Here is a 16,654-nt window from a genome sequence, read left to right on the forward strand (position 1 = left end):
AAGGTCACTGACGAATGTTGGAGTGAAGAGGTCTTTGGTGGGACCGGTTCAGGGGCAGAGCTGAGCCGGAGAAAAGCCGACCCAGAGAGGGGGTAGATCAACAACAAGCAGACTCTAGGACATCATTCACTGCACTCACTAGATTGCTGTATGCTGCTGTAAGAAGATAGTCAAATAATTAGGCTGAGGTACGATTCGTATCCTCGAGCTCGCAAATCTCCGCCTCAAGCCTTTCATTAATTCCAGCATTGTTGAGAGGCTACCAGACAAATTATTAGAACTGAACCCATATCATATGTTTATTTTTCTTACCTGTATCACTGGGATACCTAACAGTCCCAAAGCTGTAGAACACTCCGGCGTTCCTGGATTTCAGGTAAGCACAAGACTCAAACATGGTGGACTGGCGCTTGCATTGCCAAATATTTATTCGAAAGCTCGAATATTACAAGGGAATCTTGATACTTACTACAAACTTGATAGACTGCATAGATGAAACATTCGAATCTCGTATCAGCTATCCACCACGATTCGTTGAACTTAGCCACGATGATCGCCACCAAATTTGGACTGATTTAATCAACAACTTGAAGATCCTTCCAGCGCACAGAATGAACTTGTTGAACGAGGTAGACCAATGGTCAGAGCCTGAGATCAATGGGCGGCAAATCCGAAACGTCATCTTCATGGCAGAGAATATTGCTGCAAGCGACGAAAAGCATCCTCGACTTATGCCTCATCATATCGATCAGCTCTTGAACGTTACGATGGAGTTCTCTGACTACAATCGGGGTAACGCGTCATGGATGAACAAGATCCAGTTGACAGGTCCATCTTATTAGGCACTTGCGGCGGAAATGTTTCCATATGGGACAAATGGTATTAAAATAGCAATTCATAGGCAGCGTTAGGCCAAGTTGGCCATCAGGTTCTCTGTCAGTGCGGTTGTAAATGCTCAGTAGGCTCAGATTCGAAGCATCCCACAAGCTCGGCTCGGAGGCTTTGGGGGCTCTCGTTATGTAAAGGTTGCCGGATTTCTGATGAGAAGCATTGTGTTGCGCAATCGATATTGAGCAGACCTGAGCCGAACTTGAGCAAAGGCCGCGCAGGGTCAATGAGGTGGAGGGCGAGAAGCGCTGAGATTCCCGTGGTATAACATTAACTCATGCCTTATAGATAGACTAGTCAGATCCTGCTTGCTAGCCCGAGAGCCGTTACCAGCTCAGCATCTACAACGCCGTTCGCAGCGCTCCAGTCCCCCCTCCCCACAACCCCTTCCCTGATGGAAGGCAAAGAGTCTCCGTCCTAATGCGGAGAAGCTGCCCTCCCCAAATTCTGGCACTGCAGCATCGGTTCGATCGGATTTATCAAATCCCCAGCCTTCAACTCCGGCGCTGTGTGAACATCGAGATCGACAAGTTCTTCTGAAGGGAAGCCGCAGCACTTCTCTCCTTCCTGAATTCTGACTATGTTTCTGTTCAGTGTCCGCGCTGCCTTCTGCTGATTGGATATCTCTATTCACTCTCCAAAGAGATGAATAAGTTCCCAGACCGCGCCAGTACAGAGGATTTAGAAGGTAGGCGTAAACCCCGAGAGTTACGAGCGGTAATGCCTAAGGCTAACACTGGGGTTGCACGAGGATCTAACCCTAAATTGAGTCGAGCTACCCCTCTTCTTTCTCTTTAATTATTTCGAACACTACGAATTCTTAAGTGGTGCCGATAAAATCAATAGCCTTGGAAGCTACTTTCTATATCTGATTATTTCCACTATTTGACATTATTCAAGGCATCACTATCACTTTGTTTGGTCCATCTCCATTTTATCGAAAATGCCCACCCAGGCCTACTTTGACAAATACCCCTCCTTTCCTAGCGACGTTTCAGTTGTTAAGCTTCCCCGGTTGTCTTTTGCAAAGCTCCTGGCACAGGAAGAGGGCGAGTCCGATGCTCTGTTCGAGGCATGCAGAGCTATAGGTTTCTTCCTGCTCGACTTTAGGTGCTGTCCTGAGGGCGAAGCATTCCTCGAGAAGGCAGAGACTATGTTTGACATTAATCAGGAAGTCTACGCCCTAGGCTTTGACGAGCTGATGCAATACGCTTACCGGCCGTCACACTCACTATTTGGGTAAGTGAACCTCCCCTTATTTACTACTCTTTCCCATCTTAGCTCGCCCTGGTCGCTCTGCCCACCTTATCCGATAGTTGTGAGAACTTCTTTTTGTTCTACTCTTACTAAAGACCTGGTACTCTATTGCTTACTAGTTTAGGTACAAATGCATTGGCGATAGTAAAATCGAAGATAATAAGCCTGACCGCCATGAGTTCTATAATATAAGCCAGGACGATATGACGGGTATCTCCAAATTATCAAACCCACCCTGCATCGAGGCTCATCGTCCTGGCGTCAAGGCTTACATTGAGCAAGCATACTCTATTGTTTCGCTTATCTGCTCTCACCTCGACACCCAACTCCGTCTCACCCCAGGTACACTCGCCTCGCTTCAGCCTATGAGCCTCTCGTCAGGCACGGCACTCCGTATGCTGCGCTACCCGTCGCAGCCAGTGGGTGATCGGCGCACTAGCCTACGAGGCCACACAGACCTTGGGACACTTACCATCCTCTTTAATATCACCGGCGGTCTACAGCTGCTGCTTCCAGGTACAGACCCACGCGACGAGAGCAGTTGGGTCTATGTTCAACCTGTCCCCGGGTGTGCGATTGTTGGTCTCGGCGATACTATGGTCCAGTGGAGTGCTGGAATTCTGCGGAGCAATATGCACCGCGTGACTTTTGCTCCGGGCGAACAGGGCGAAGTCACGAGGTATAGTCTTGCATACCTGGTACGGCCATATAGCGAGGCACCAATGAAGAGACTTTCTGGGGGAAACAGTTTAATTCCAGAACTAGAGGAAGGAGAAGAGGATACCACGATAAATGCCCGCGAGTGGGAAGCGCGCAGAGTTGCAGCCTTGAGGAAAGGGCAGGATAATACGCGCAGCAAGGGTGGTAGGGAGATTAAATTGGAAGATAAGAACAAGGTCTCAGCAGTGATTGTTGGTAGGGCGGAATGAGTGATTTGTGAGCTTAATAGAATAGCAGCGAAGCATCGATCCTTCGCCGCTGGCCTTTTCTTTCATATCTAATATGTTTTCCAAAGGACCTAATAGAGCGCTGGAAGGAAAGTTTGCTACAGTAGCGCAAATAGGAAGTCGTACATGTTGAGCAACTTTAACAACATTTTTACCCCCTTGAGCACGTTGAACTCGAGGTCTGTCACTATGCATATGTGCGCCCCAGACCTGGAGTTCTTCGTAACATCATTGGTCTCTTCAAGTTTTGAGTGGAGTCGATGGTGAACCGAGCTTGTCCTCATCTCACTAATTGCACTACTGCACCACTTAGGTGATCTGCATAAAGACTTAGAACAAATGATCTAGACCGTCACAGACGCTGTCAACCAGAAGAAGGAACCCTTGTTCACAGCCCTCAAATAAATCGACAATACCGCGAAGAACATCGCAACCTCCGAAGCTCTGAACCACACGAGGGACATATTCAAATCGCCCTTGAGAGATACAAATCGGAATATGCATATTCTTTCTACCCTCTCGGGACTGCACCTCATAGGCTTTGGTTTTAATATTATACGAATTAGAAACATTATCTCCACGCTCGACAGGATTCACACCACCCCTATCCGCGATATCCGCGTTGAACTCTATTCTTGCGCTTCTAACCCGCTCACTTCACTTTTACGCAGAGTCGCGTACTTTCCTTAAGTATCTTAAGACAGAGAAACCGGATAAGAAATCAGATAAGATAGCTCTTCGGGCGTCACGACCTAGAATCAGACCCGGGGCTTACAGGGCTTGTGCTGGATATAAAATGCTACGAAGTAGAAAAGAACGCTCTTGTGCGGCGTAAGGTGTTGAAAACACTTGTGGGGACGACTTGATATCTTGAATAGACTACGTGTCTCTTCCGTTTTTAAGCGCCGCCTCATACATTCCTGCCCTCTCCCTTATAATATTGAACTGAACACCTATTCGAGAGCTCGAAGCCTGGTCCTTAGATTGCTGCCAAAATTGTTTCAAAATCTCAAGGTTCTGACGCCGTCTTGGAAAGGATTTGCACTGTCCTGTGCCTCCTATTGAGGCTACAGGTTGTAGCTCACAAAATCGAGAAAAGAGAAAAGAAGAAGTTGTGTTAAGTTGTTCTATTTTACAATGTATTGGGAATGACTCGTAACACGACCCCCGTACGGCTCTACTACAGGGGTAGACAGCTGAAGTTCAGCCGTACATGGACTTCTAGTCAGAACCACAGCATGGGAATTAGGGTCAAGATCACTATATATACAGGCTATGTAGCACTGTGGAATGGATAATTACAAGGAACTTAATCAGTCAGTGTTACCACTAGTCAGCTCATTAATTAGCCAATCACGTGATAACTATCATAATCCCGACACAATAAAAGGAAATTTCGATATGTGTGTGTGTGTCGTTAAGCGGCACTAAGCCACAAAGGGAAAAGAGCAATATGGCCCGAGCCTCTGAGACCTCCAGAGGATGATGAGCAACCGTAGTTCTGACATCCTCACCTCTGTGTTCCTCGCCTCTTAATATTGACGCGCAGCTCTAACCACTTGCCGGTTAGGAAGGTTATTTGTAATATAGCCCGTATCATAATCGGCGTTCTGAGTTGCGGCCCAAACGGTGTCGTGAGGTGCTTGTGTCACTTCTTCCTGCGTAGATATGTATACTTGCTTGAGCTATGCATAGATCACCCGTAATTTGGTGATGTACGCTTGGAAGGCTTTTTTCCGGTCTGACCTCCTATTTTCGGATTAGTATTCATTACTGAAATTACCTCTTGCTTTCATTAATTCGTTTATAGTTCATGCCACGAGCACAAGATCTAGGGCCTGGAAGGCGTGGTTAGACTGTCTCTATTTCGACGATTCAAAGCTAAAGAGAGAAGAGGATCTCAAAGGAGCCTCGGATCTAAATAATCGCGAGCTACGCACGGGCCCACGTGCTAGCTTAAGCTCGGAGTCACGTGCAATAATCAGGTGACTACAGATGCCTCTCTCAGATGCCAGATGCCTCGCTAGCTCTAGTCTAACCCCTACTAGTACCGTATATCGTAATAACCGTAATAGTTTATATATTGAGATTCTGATTATAGTCTCTCTATAGGTTTAATATAGTATCTCTAATTATATTTACTAGATTATAGTATTCTTATATGAGTTCTTAGTACTTTATTTAATAATTTCTCTTATATAATAAAATCTTATTATAAAAATACTATTATAAGCTTTATAAGTATTAATTTTATTATATATTATACTTTATTATAAGAATATCTTAGTATATTCTTAGTTTTTAGAACTAATTTTAATATTCTTATATTAAGGTTTTATTAAATATAGTAATGGCAGAACTAGAGGGTAGTTCTTAACCTCTTGAGATCCCCTTTCGTATTTACTTTGGTGGGGTGCGGGGCAATAATCGTTCAGTAATCGATTACTAATCAATGCGATTCAATAGTATTCGATAGTGTACAGAATCGATTACTAATCGAAGCCTTAGCAATCGTTGCCGAGCCTGCGTAAATTCACTCCTTTCAACTTTGCTATTCTGTTGCAGCTGTTCTTTGTTGTACTTATGCCCGGTTTCGGAAAGGAGAAAATGGCAAAGCTTTTGTTTGATGTGAAATAGTGATAATCAAGAAGACAACTATGGTGATTACGCTCCCGGAAATTAATACATACTTTGTTCAAAGTGACATTGCCTCCATTTCAGACTTCGAAATTAGAAACGTATCACGTTGTACGGTGCAACGATATAATGAAAAGGTCGTTGATTCGCTCGAGGGAAAAAGCTATGCGGGTGAAATTTTACGAAGTGGCCTGATCGGTGCACTCAAAGGGAAATTCTGCAATCGAGTGTTATTATGTAGCAGAGGGAATTTTGATTGTGAGCTGCCCACCTTTAACCAAAGCCTCGAACCCACATCCAAAGGAAACATTATTCCCAGTATAATTGGATGCTGTCTTGGATCCGAAAGTCGCAAAACACATTCAAAGGACATAATATTGCCAGTATAATTGGCTTTCAAATTGGTGTTTGATTTGACATAAACTAGCGGTCACCAACCCTTGAAAGTCAGCATGATAATATAAGACAAGTTCGACGATGGAGCCTTCTTCAACGAATTCATGCACTTACCAAATCAAATGCTGGGTCTCCAAGGAGCACAAGAATGGCCATCCTTTTGATCCCTTCTTCCCAGCATCCAAGGTTGCAAAGTCCTCGACCTACGCTATGGTCAGGCTGGAATTGTCGCTGGGCTCGAGAAGTAGGAGCAGCCAGCGCACGGGTGTCGATATCTTCAAGAAAAGGCTAGCCAGCGCGAAAAACTTTTCCTTCGACCCCTCAATTGAATACGAACACTACAACCGTGAAACTATCCAGCTGCCATCCACCAGCTACATACAACCTTGTCATCAGCTCCTTAGCCCTCCGAGTGCCTCCCGGAAGTTATTGCGTAAATCTTCACCAGGCGGAACATTCGCCTTTTCGGTCGAGCATTCGATGTACACGTCCCCAACGAACCCAGAATTGAACAGAGATGAGGAATCACCACCCTTTGATGAATATCTCCTCGAGGGCCCGAGATCCACGAACTGGTGGACAGAAGGAGTTATCAAGCAGCATCATACTTTTGCTACTTATATCAACTTCCTGACCCAGCCGGGATTTGCGATTGGATATGTTATTGAGTGGGGACTGAACAAGGAGCAGGCAAAGAATTCATGGCAGACCGGCCGAGGTTTTTGATTGTGATGGCCACTAGGCCGGCTGGAGATTGGGAGGTGAATGGACAGGCGGAGGCCCCCGAAAACATTGGTGTTGCTAGCTATAAAGATTTTGGAACGGCGGCAAGTTTAGGCTGTGAAATGTAGACCAGTTGCATTCTAGACGGACGTCAGAGACCCGAGAATCGATAAACCAATCTTCCAGGTTCCAGAATGGTTCATGCGGTTGAACCGTTGGGAATAGTGGATCAAGAACCCTCACTGCCGCGTGTGCCAATGGCATGCTCGAGTCCTCGACCATACTTTGGCAGTCACACATAAATTACATAGGAGGGGTGCAAGGAATCCAGCACAGGAAGGGATTGCAGCTGCAACCCAGAACTTGGGATCTGCGAAGTCCACCATCCCGCCCATTAAATGATAATCGACGTTATTTTCAATAACTTCCATTGACAGGATTGAAACCAGACTCATCCCTGCGGCAGTAGTGACCGCTGCTCGCCAGCCGAGTTTATCGAGGCAATATCGTACCATCAATGTCTCGAGTGGCATTGAGGAGGCGATCCCTGACGCTACTAGCCAAGATCAAAACGATCTTTCAAGAGAAAAAATAAACCACAACATACTGGAAAGTCCCATGATAGTATAGATACCCAATCTTGGGTGTTGACTCTGCAAGAACCACAACATTGAAAGGTCACCAAGTGTACAGCCAACGACACAACGCAGCGTGTTGATGCCAGCCCTCTTCCAGAGAAGGCGAGAACTCCAAAATGGGTATGAAAGGGCCGAGGCGATCTCCTTGTGCGTTTTTTTTTGGCGCAAGAATGGTTCCCGATCGGAGGGTAAGAAGTGGCCAAAGAAGATGCAGGGATGATGCCGATCGTAGTGGGCGGTCCTTGTTATCTGATGAAATCCGGATACAGCTCTCGGGAAAGGACACCTGAACCTGGAACAAAACATCTCTGACGATCAGGGTTCGGTACCTTCAGAGACTAATCTAATGACAAGTATGCTTCGGCGTTTCAATTGCAACCACTTCTTGATAGAAGCCCTGGATTTTGGGTATGAACAACACTAAGACCGAGGCGAAGATTCGAAGCAAATTGTGACGGTTGAGTCCTTGTCGACGAATACTGTCAAGAAGAATGAGGACAGTTATCGACAGGAAAACAGGTCGAAGGCTACTGATGGTTGCCGCTGATGCAGAGCCGATGGATGTCAGGTCGAGGAGTGCCTAATAATCACGTGAGCGAAGGTTGGGATCAGAGTGAGAGTTCATACGGGTAGCCAGCAACATGAACTGTGGAGAAAAGCCGAGACCACTGGCGCAAAGGAGCCAATCCAAGATGCAATCCCCGATCCTTTTTGGACTGATTTAGAAGAAGTGTCCCCTTCGCTCGATGGAGATTGAGGAGATTTTGGTGCCTCACAACACGATGACATTCTGGACAATGAACGGGTCGTGCTGGCGGGTTGGACAGGGTAATGATAGACTCGGAATGGCTAGCTTTTTGTTCGATTGTTCGGGTCTATGGGGAGAGTGAAGCTGGGTTCTTGTGGTTAGATGAGGTTGAGGATGCCGTGTCTGAAACATATTACATATTTGGTGTAATGCCATGCAGGGATTAGTCAGCTATGACCAGTCCGTAACGAGGTAGGCGCCATTTCCTCCTTCAACGACATCTTCTCTTCTCTATTATCGTACGATCAGACCACCTCTAGTGTGGTGGGGATTTATCCCCTGGTCACGTGGTTCTGTCATGTAACCTCCGGACGTCCGTACAGTCCGCAGTCCGCTTGTATAACCCCTCTCTCCTTCTTAGTTCTTAGAAATAAACCAACCTTCACTCTCTAATTTCACGCCTCACTCGTACGCTGTAATCCCACGCTGTGGAAGCCCATTAACTCTAAATTACTACTTGTTTTATATTCTCATTACACTAGTAATTAGCTTATAGTACATTATAAAAAGAACTAGTTATGTGAGAAATGAAAAAAAAACCTTGCTTTATATTACTCTCTTCTCCTTTTTATTTTTATTGCTCTTTCTATTACTACTCTCTCTTTTACTTATTATAGACTCTCTTTACTTTATATTATTTATAAGCAAAACTAGCCTGCTTTTAATATTATAACAAAATGGGCATTGAAATAGAGATTTATTAACAATAATAGCTAGCCCTTAAAGCTATATTTACTCGGAATAGCCTTTTATAGCTCCAAAAAAAAATTCATGCTTCGGAATCAGATCTAAATCAGGCTTCTACTCTTTGCATTTTCTCTGCTTATGCGGCCCCTGGTTAGGTTTTATTAGAGGGTGGACAGCCTTGTCGATCACGTGACAAGTTTGGACTGACAAACATGTTGAACTAGCTAAAGCAATATAGCTAGGGTCACGTGCTTGCAATGTAAACCAAGTAAAACGTACTGAATTGACTGCTGTTCTACAGTGGTAAGTAGCCCGTATATATAGCCCTGAACCCCCTAAGTCACATGTACTAAATCCCTATGCCAGCTGAACCGATTACAGCTATACAGGGTATTCCAGCCGTACATGGTATTCCAGCTATTGCACAGCCCCATGGCGTTCGGTTCCAGGGCTTACTAAGCCTATTAGGGGCCTCAGGCCCCTAATTTCAACAAAACACCGCCGGATTTATAGGTGCCTAAGGCATAAAAGCTGCGGAGGCTTCAGCAACGCTGAAGCCGGTACTGTAGCCTGTAGGATGGCACTGGAGCCTATAGGCACCAATCGAAGCTTGTAGGCATACGCTATAGCCTCCATTGTAGCCCATGCTGTAGGTTACAACACGGGAGGCTACAGGGCTTACGGCACTATAAATACAGCCTAACTATCACTGTAGAGCAGCAGTTAATTCAGTACTTTTCAAGCCGATTATAGCGTGTTGCAGGTGACGCTTTTAGCCTAAATTCGCAACAAATATCCTACTTTGTAACCTTACTTCTTACATCACAACTCAACCAATATGGTCACTCATAGACCATTCGTTCAACAGTTTTATTCATACGGAGGTAACTTTGATGAGGTTGAATTACACAGTGACGTCCCGCAGTACAGCGGCACGGGCCATCGTGCAGGCTATTTTTATTACGGAGTAAGTTTATCTGGGTGTCCCTGGCTCGATAGCATGTGATCCAATAAACCCCTGCAAGCTGTTAGCAAGCGTCACCCAAGCGACGACGGACAAAGTTAAAAAGGTGCAGGGTAGAATATAAATAGGACCAATAAAAGCCTTGGCTATTGCGCCGGACGTAAGCCAGGGATAATAGGAGACCGATCGTGCTTTCAAAGGCGTAATATTTCAACTGATCAGGATAACTTGGCGGAATTCGACTGCTAGAAACGGACTGAACATTCAGCCGAGGTAAAATCCTCCACTACGGGGTTTCCTCTTTTTGTAGCTTTGATCCGCCTTGCTGCTTGGCACATCTGTGGATCTAGCTGTCTATAGCGTAGTTACTGTGACTCTCCTCCCTTTGCAGGAATACTTTTGCATGGCAAACCGGCTGAGAGCTTGGCTTCGCCAACAAATCGCCAATGACAAAAGGATACCGGCTCACTACGTCACGCGGAATTCGGCCATGAATCCAAATATCGTGCACACCCTCCAGTGCATTAAAATGCACAGGTATACTCAGCCTCTACTATTTAAAGAAATTAACCATTATCCGTCAATCTCTCCGCTAATAGTTTGACAGTGGAGACAATAAGAAAAGTAATACAACGGTTCGCCAACTCGTGTAAGATGGCGACGATGTGGAGGAATTTTCATCTGACAGTCTGATAATAAGTATAAATACCTGGCCATCAACCCTTTCTCTCTCATCAACCAGATCTGGATTTCCATTTCCGAGCCGTTTTCCTCAAGTTCATCCTCAAAGCTCTCTCGTCCTCTAACTTTCAGAGAACTGAGACCCTTGCCTCAGACGTCAGATTTACAACACATATTCATTTCACACAAAGGGAAACCAAACCGAAAACGAAAACGGAAAGATGAAGGCCTCAATCTTTCTATCATTATCATTTATAGCCTTACCTTTGGCCAATGCCGTCTGCTACTACCAAGATATCGGATTGTGGGAGAAAAAGTGGCGACTAAGCACCTACCGATCGCAAGAATGCAAAGACAAAACCGGGGACTGGCTAAAATCTGGCTTCGGGACATGGTGCATCAACATCCCCAACGACACGCGCTCCTTTATCTTCACCGTCGGAGGAGCGTATAATGAGCTTAACTTGGAGGACTGCCAGATCTTCTTCAAGACCAATAATGACTGCACTGGCGACCAGGTCGGCAGGTCAGACGGACAGTGGTACAAGGGGAAGTTGAGCAAGGAGGGCGAGAGGATGGCTAGCGCTTATGTACAGTGTACAAGGCTGATTAATAAGAGGGAGGGCGCAGAGGGCGAGAAGGATAGGGTTTTTATTAGGGCCCAGGAGGATAGTGAGTGGTATGAGGAGGTTAGTGATGGGGTTGTGGTAAAGGCCGATGTTCCTACTGAGAAATTGGAGGCTGAGGCGGAGGCTATTTAGAGGTTGAGTGTGAGGTTGATGGAAATAGACGCCACTTGGCGCTGTCTTCTTCTGTAAATTACCAGCTAAAACGATTTAAAGAGCAAATTAATAATTTATAAGGTTGATGAAATCGTGGCTGTTTGGCACTTTCTTCCGTAAATATATCAAGTACAAAGTGTTTCAAAAGAAGAAATAATCGAAAGTGAGAATCGGAATAGCCAGTAAAGTACAAGTTGAATAGGAAGGCTGAAAAGGAAGGCGCATAACACTCTCCGTACTTCATCCTTAACCATTCAACAGACGTAGTAGAGATCAAGGAATGGAATTGGGAAATATCCATCAAGTGCTCGCTTCTCATTCCCAGATGATTCGGTAACTTTGGTTCGTTATTTTCCAATGAATTCAACGAAAGTACGGGTAAAGATCTCCTAGCAGTGCTCACCTTCTCATGAACTAGTCACCGAAGTCGTTTTTACGCACTTTCTTTCGGATAGGGGGGAAGTTTTCTGGCACTGTTGGAAGTTGTGCCCGTCGGCGTCTAAACAACGAACACAGCAGTTTCACTCGACCATAGCTGCTGCCCCGACTTCCTTTCTGTGAAAATGTTAACACATGAAACATTTCTAGGTTCAGAGAAGGGCAGCGTCTGTCAAAATTGCTCACTTGCTCACTTGCTCAGTCCAAGTCCCTCCGAGTTATTGCCAGAGCCCCAACTCAAATACATCCAAGCGGCAATCTGTTAAGTGCAGCTATATATGCTCGTCTGGCGAAGCGCGGAATCCTCGGTGAGTCGGGCCATCAGTTGGGCGACGTTGTAAAACGCTTGAGTAGGCAGAGGATACCGGCCATATCCCCAATTTCTCTATTTGAGTCGTATCAGGATACATTCTTGTTAATAATGACTCCACGAATTGCTCGAAAATTATGACTAGTATGGCAATGAATTGCGTTAGATGCAATCGCAGTACGGTAAAGCCAGCAATCGATGTTGAGCAACAAAAATTCGAGAATTTGAAGGAATGAGTTGGAGCGCATTGCTGAAGATCGACAACAGATGGATATGGCTCTCCCAGCACGGATTTCATCCGCACTTGAAGCAATCGACGCAGAAGACCATTGTATGCCCGGATGTGAGAACTGCAGAGAGAATTGCAAGATGCTATACCGAAACCCACTGAGCTAACTGACGAATTCAGAGACGAGAGCAAATATGATAACATCAAGCAGATTGCGAAGGAAAAGGCCAATGATATAAGAACTCGACAACGAACCTTGTGGAAAGAAACGTCTTGAGCAGTTCGGTCTGTAGTTAAGGGGTTTGGGGAATTATGGACACACATCTGTGAACGCGGTTAGGGAGATATTGATTAGGCAAAGTGTTTTCTAATGGCAAAGTCACTTGGACCAATCCGAAACATTGTCCACGCAGCTTCAACCTCGGCTCCCCAATCATGAGCTGCAAAACATCAACCAAATCACGATGTCCCCATTGGTAAGTGCTTCAGATCAGGAGCTTTGGTATTATGTGTTTTTGGGAATTCCACTGGTAACCTGCAAACATTATGAAACAGTATAAATATCCCAACATAATCACGATCTTCTACCAGGCGGGCTCACTAGCTTCGCTGCCCATGTATATTATCCTCAAGTAGGCTCCCGCAGCCGCGAGCGAGCATGCCACTGAGGACCAAGCCAGTGGTCACCCGTATCAAGCTCACCCTCGCCGGCGGGAGTTTGAGCTCAATGTTACCGAAGGCCCGCCCACTCCAGAACAGCGCAAGAACATTATTCAATATGTTGGGTATATATCACTAGTAATATTTATCTACAGCGCAAAAAAACGAGGCAGACGCGGTGAGGATACGCGAGCAATTCATTGATGACTTTCAGAGACCTGGAATCTTTGCCTAAGAGCTAGGTCATCTGCAAACCCTATGGCGGTTGGGGTTGGACGGACGTGTCTCTAAATGCGCGTGGAATTGATATTCTCGCCTTAAACGCTCCTTTTTCGGCACACATTCTTGTAATGGGGCAGTTTTGATGCTGGGCTGCTGTATGGCTGAACATAAGCAGACTCTCCATACCAATTACAGAGTCAAAGCAGTAATGAGAAGAGGGGCATATTTCTGAGTCAATACCCCGCGTTTAATATATGAAGGAACTCTCAAGTCGAAGTGAAAATTCTGCATCGAGGTTGAGACAGTGATGTAAGATTACTTCAGGAAACCAATGGATGCCTTGACAGGCAATGGCCAAACTGGTAAGGAAGCATCAGGTGCTATTGATGTCAAACTATGCCTTGGCAGGACGTTTTCCGACTAGCAGCATAATGTTGCGGTACGCAGAGATTCCTCGGTAGGTTTTCATCACGGGTTCCAATGTCTTCAGGAACAGCTGATGAGCTGGTGCCTTTAAACGCTGCTTCGCAGCCCAGTCCGCCGAGTCCATTGGCTTCATCAACTTACCACTATTAAACACGTCAGGAAGCCGGGCTCCTCCATAATTTCTACCGAGAATCACGGTGACTTCGCGGAGAGAAGATCACTTAGAAGGTTTCACTGGCCAACCGCCCAAACTACTCAACTGCCTAAAAATTAAAATCTTAATATTTAATTAACGCCTTAATAAAATTTTAATTCCTATTAAATACTAATACTTTATAGTATTCTCAATCCCCTAATGGCTATATATTACTTTAAAATTATATGGTATTACTAAAATTATTAATTTAGTGGCATTTTTGGTATTTTTGTACTAATTTTTATCCCGCCATCTCTATTCCTTACTAATTTCTATATAATTAATTAAATATCTTATATAATGTTCTAAATTCTTTAGTAATATATAGCTTAATATAAGAGAGTATATTAGAAGGTTTTTTGCATTATTATAATAATATTTCTTATTAAATTTTCTTTGGGGTAAGAATTAGTGACTTGCGTTTAGTGGGGTAATAAGCCTAAATTTAAGTACCTAATTCTTGGAATAAAGAATCGCTTATATTACTTAAATATTTAATTATAATTTAGGTACTATTTGATTTTTCGATTATAAAAGCTCAAATATTAATCGAATTCGCTATTATATAGTAAACCTTATACCTCTTTCTGATTAGCCAGAGCCTTTATAAGAACCTTATTGTGAAATAGCCTCCTTTTACTCCTTCTTCCTCTAGTAGTAATGATTTCTAGAGGCTCAATTACCTCGTTAACTAGCTCCTTTATTCTCTTTGTTCTCTGCCTTGTAGTTTTCTTGGGAGATCGTCATTTTGAAGGTAAAGGGATAGTTAATTAGGTAGAAGGGAGAAGTATAGTTAATTGAGGCTTTATTAGTAGTTAAGGGATATTAGGAAAATCGATTTCTGGAAGCATATATATAATCGGAGGGCTTTTGGGAGGAGCTTTTATCTTGCTAGCTTTTGGTATTCTTAAAGCTTTTAATGGCTTTAGTGGCTTTAATAATCGAACCATAAGAGTATTAAAATCGTTAACTTCTTGAAGTAAATTAGGGCCCTATTTTCGAAAATCATTAAGGGTATGGTTATAAAGCGCCTTCCACGATTTATATAAAGCCTTTAGTTTCTTTTCCTTTATAAGCTTCTCCTCTATCTCCTTTTCCTTAATTACCTTTGCTTCAAGTGCCTTTTCTATTAATTCAATATTTATTACCCTTATATCTATAATCTTGTCTTTATCCTTTTTCAATACCTTTTTCCGGTTCTTGTACTTATTAGCTATATTAATTAGCTCTTTATTAACTACTTGAGAGAGGGTAGTCTTAGTAATTACTATAGTAGCTGAATTTGCAAGCTTTTGAACTACGAGCTAAAGATCTTGGAAATGCCTTTATATATTAATTTGGGAGGCTTGAATTATTAATTAACAGGCAAGAACTCTATTAAGCTTACTATTAATTTCTTCGTTAACTTTGAGAATAGCTTTAATATTAGTAACGTTCTCTAGAGTTATAATAATTAAAGGAGCTAGATTACCAGATATAGTTAGTCGACTAGATAAAGCAAGAGGACGAGGAATAGGAGGAGGAGGGAGCATAAGAGCCTTTTATATGTCTTCTTCTCTTTGCAAAATCACTATAGATAGTATACTAATAACGATTTCGGGATTAAATAGAAAAAGGCCACACTTTCTCTAAGAGGAAGTAATATTATAGTAGTTAAGGGCGTCTGCTCGTACTAATTATAATATCTCTAGGAATTTGAGCTTATTAATGGAATATCCTATACCCTAACGAGTCTTTTTCGTAAGATATATGCGATATAAGTATACTAGGGGCCCAAAGACTCCTATATTATATGATTAAAGGATATGGGTTAAATAGGCTGGGAGGCAAAGGAGAATTATCTTCTTCTCTTCATAAAACCTCACTACTTCTGGTATTATATAAGAACCATGGCTATTAAAAAGAAGTATTCTATACTTTCCCTTCTTTGATTTTAATATCTCTAGTTCAAATACCTCTTTAAACTACTTAATGCAAAGCTTATTATCTGTCTAACCCTTCTCAGAGGCACAAATATGCCCGGTAGGCAATACCTTAATCCAATCCTTAAAGAGAACCTTGGCTTTAAAAATAACATATAGACTAAGAACTCGTCTATCTAAAGATATATACTCAATTAACGAAACCTATTCTCGACTGCCTTATTATATAATCTTGGGAGCTTTGGTCTTCCTAGAGCAAATGACCCGTACTTTGGCTAGTATCCCTATTATTATCCCTTTCTCGTCTATATTATAAACGTCATTATTATATATATTATATTATGCTTTCTTTATGCGAAAGAGCTCAAAATATCTCGCAATTTGCTCTGGATCCTCTATAATAATTCGATCTTTATTAAGGGGTGGTATGATTCGAGATTTGAGATTGGGATAGCGGTTCAGGAATCCTCGATACTAATTCGTTCCAAGAGGGTTCTCTTCTAGATCTTCTCCTTATGCCTTTAGTAACTCAATTACTATCTTTTGAACCTAATAAACCATTAGGGGCCAGCCCCATACTTCCAATTTTCGAATATGACGCTAAATGACCGCCTCTTGCCTCCCTGATAACCGCTATCTTGCCGCTATATCTTATTCCTTTGGTTTCGCTCCATTAATTCGATCTCAAAGGGTTTCGTATGTAATTCCATGCTTTCTCGCGCATTTTCGAATGGATTTAGTCTTCTTGCTAGTATTGTGCTCGAGATAATCGTTATGGGCCATCTGTAATCGCACGCTCTCAGAGAGCTCGTTGGGATCGTCAGGAAATTCGGCATAGTGATT

The 16,654-nt window shown here is 43.5% G+C and overlaps 4 protein-coding genes across 4 annotated transcripts; 3 read left to right on the plus strand and 1 right to left on the minus strand.

The window, feature by feature from the left end:
* Window positions 1–1,701: 1,701 nt before the first annotated feature.
* K444DRAFT_554835 (Clavaminate synthase-like protein) lies at window positions 1,702–3,247 on the plus strand. The gene is made up of 2 exons (XM_024876671.1): window positions 1,702–2,127; window positions 2,270–3,247. The coding sequence occupies exons 1-2, from the start codon at window positions 1,832–1,834 to the stop codon at window positions 3,072–3,074; spliced, it is 1,101 nt and encodes a 366-aa protein (XP_024741460.1). The 5' UTR covers window positions 1,702–1,831; the 3' UTR covers window positions 3,075–3,247.
* A 2,959-nt stretch (window positions 3,248–6,206) lies between these two features.
* On the plus strand, window positions 6,207–6,851 carry K444DRAFT_625807 (uncharacterized protein; the record flags this gene model as incomplete). Its single annotated transcript, XM_024882571.1, has 1 exon — window positions 6,207–6,851. One exon carries the CDS (start codon window positions 6,207–6,209, stop codon window positions 6,849–6,851), a length of 645 nt encoding a protein of 214 aa, XP_024741461.1.
* Window positions 6,852–7,087: 236 nt separating this feature from the next.
* Window positions 7,088–8,275, minus strand: K444DRAFT_520778 (uncharacterized protein; the record flags this gene model as incomplete). The annotated part of the gene is made up of 4 exons (XM_024874072.1): window positions 7,088–7,404; window positions 7,456–7,735; window positions 7,869–8,066; window positions 8,114–8,275. The coding sequence occupies 4 exons, from the start codon at window positions 8,273–8,275 to the stop codon at window positions 7,088–7,090; spliced, it is 957 nt and encodes a 318-aa protein (XP_024741462.1).
* A 2,500-nt stretch (window positions 8,276–10,775) lies between these two features.
* K444DRAFT_608917 (uncharacterized protein) lies at window positions 10,776–11,495 on the plus strand. Its single transcript, XM_024879472.1, has one exon. It carries the CDS (start codon window positions 10,848–10,850, stop codon window positions 11,385–11,387), a length of 540 nt encoding a protein of 179 aa, XP_024741463.1. The 5' UTR covers window positions 10,776–10,847; the 3' UTR covers window positions 11,388–11,495.
* The last annotated feature ends 5,159 nt before the right edge of the window (window positions 11,496–16,654 follow it).

The sequence above is a fragment of the Hyaloscypha bicolor genome, assembly GCF_002865645.1.
Source record: "Hyaloscypha bicolor E unplaced genomic scaffold K444scaffold_19, whole genome shotgun sequence".
Taxonomy (NCBI): Eukaryota; Fungi; Ascomycota; class Leotiomycetes; order Helotiales; family Hyaloscyphaceae; genus Hyaloscypha; species Hyaloscypha bicolor.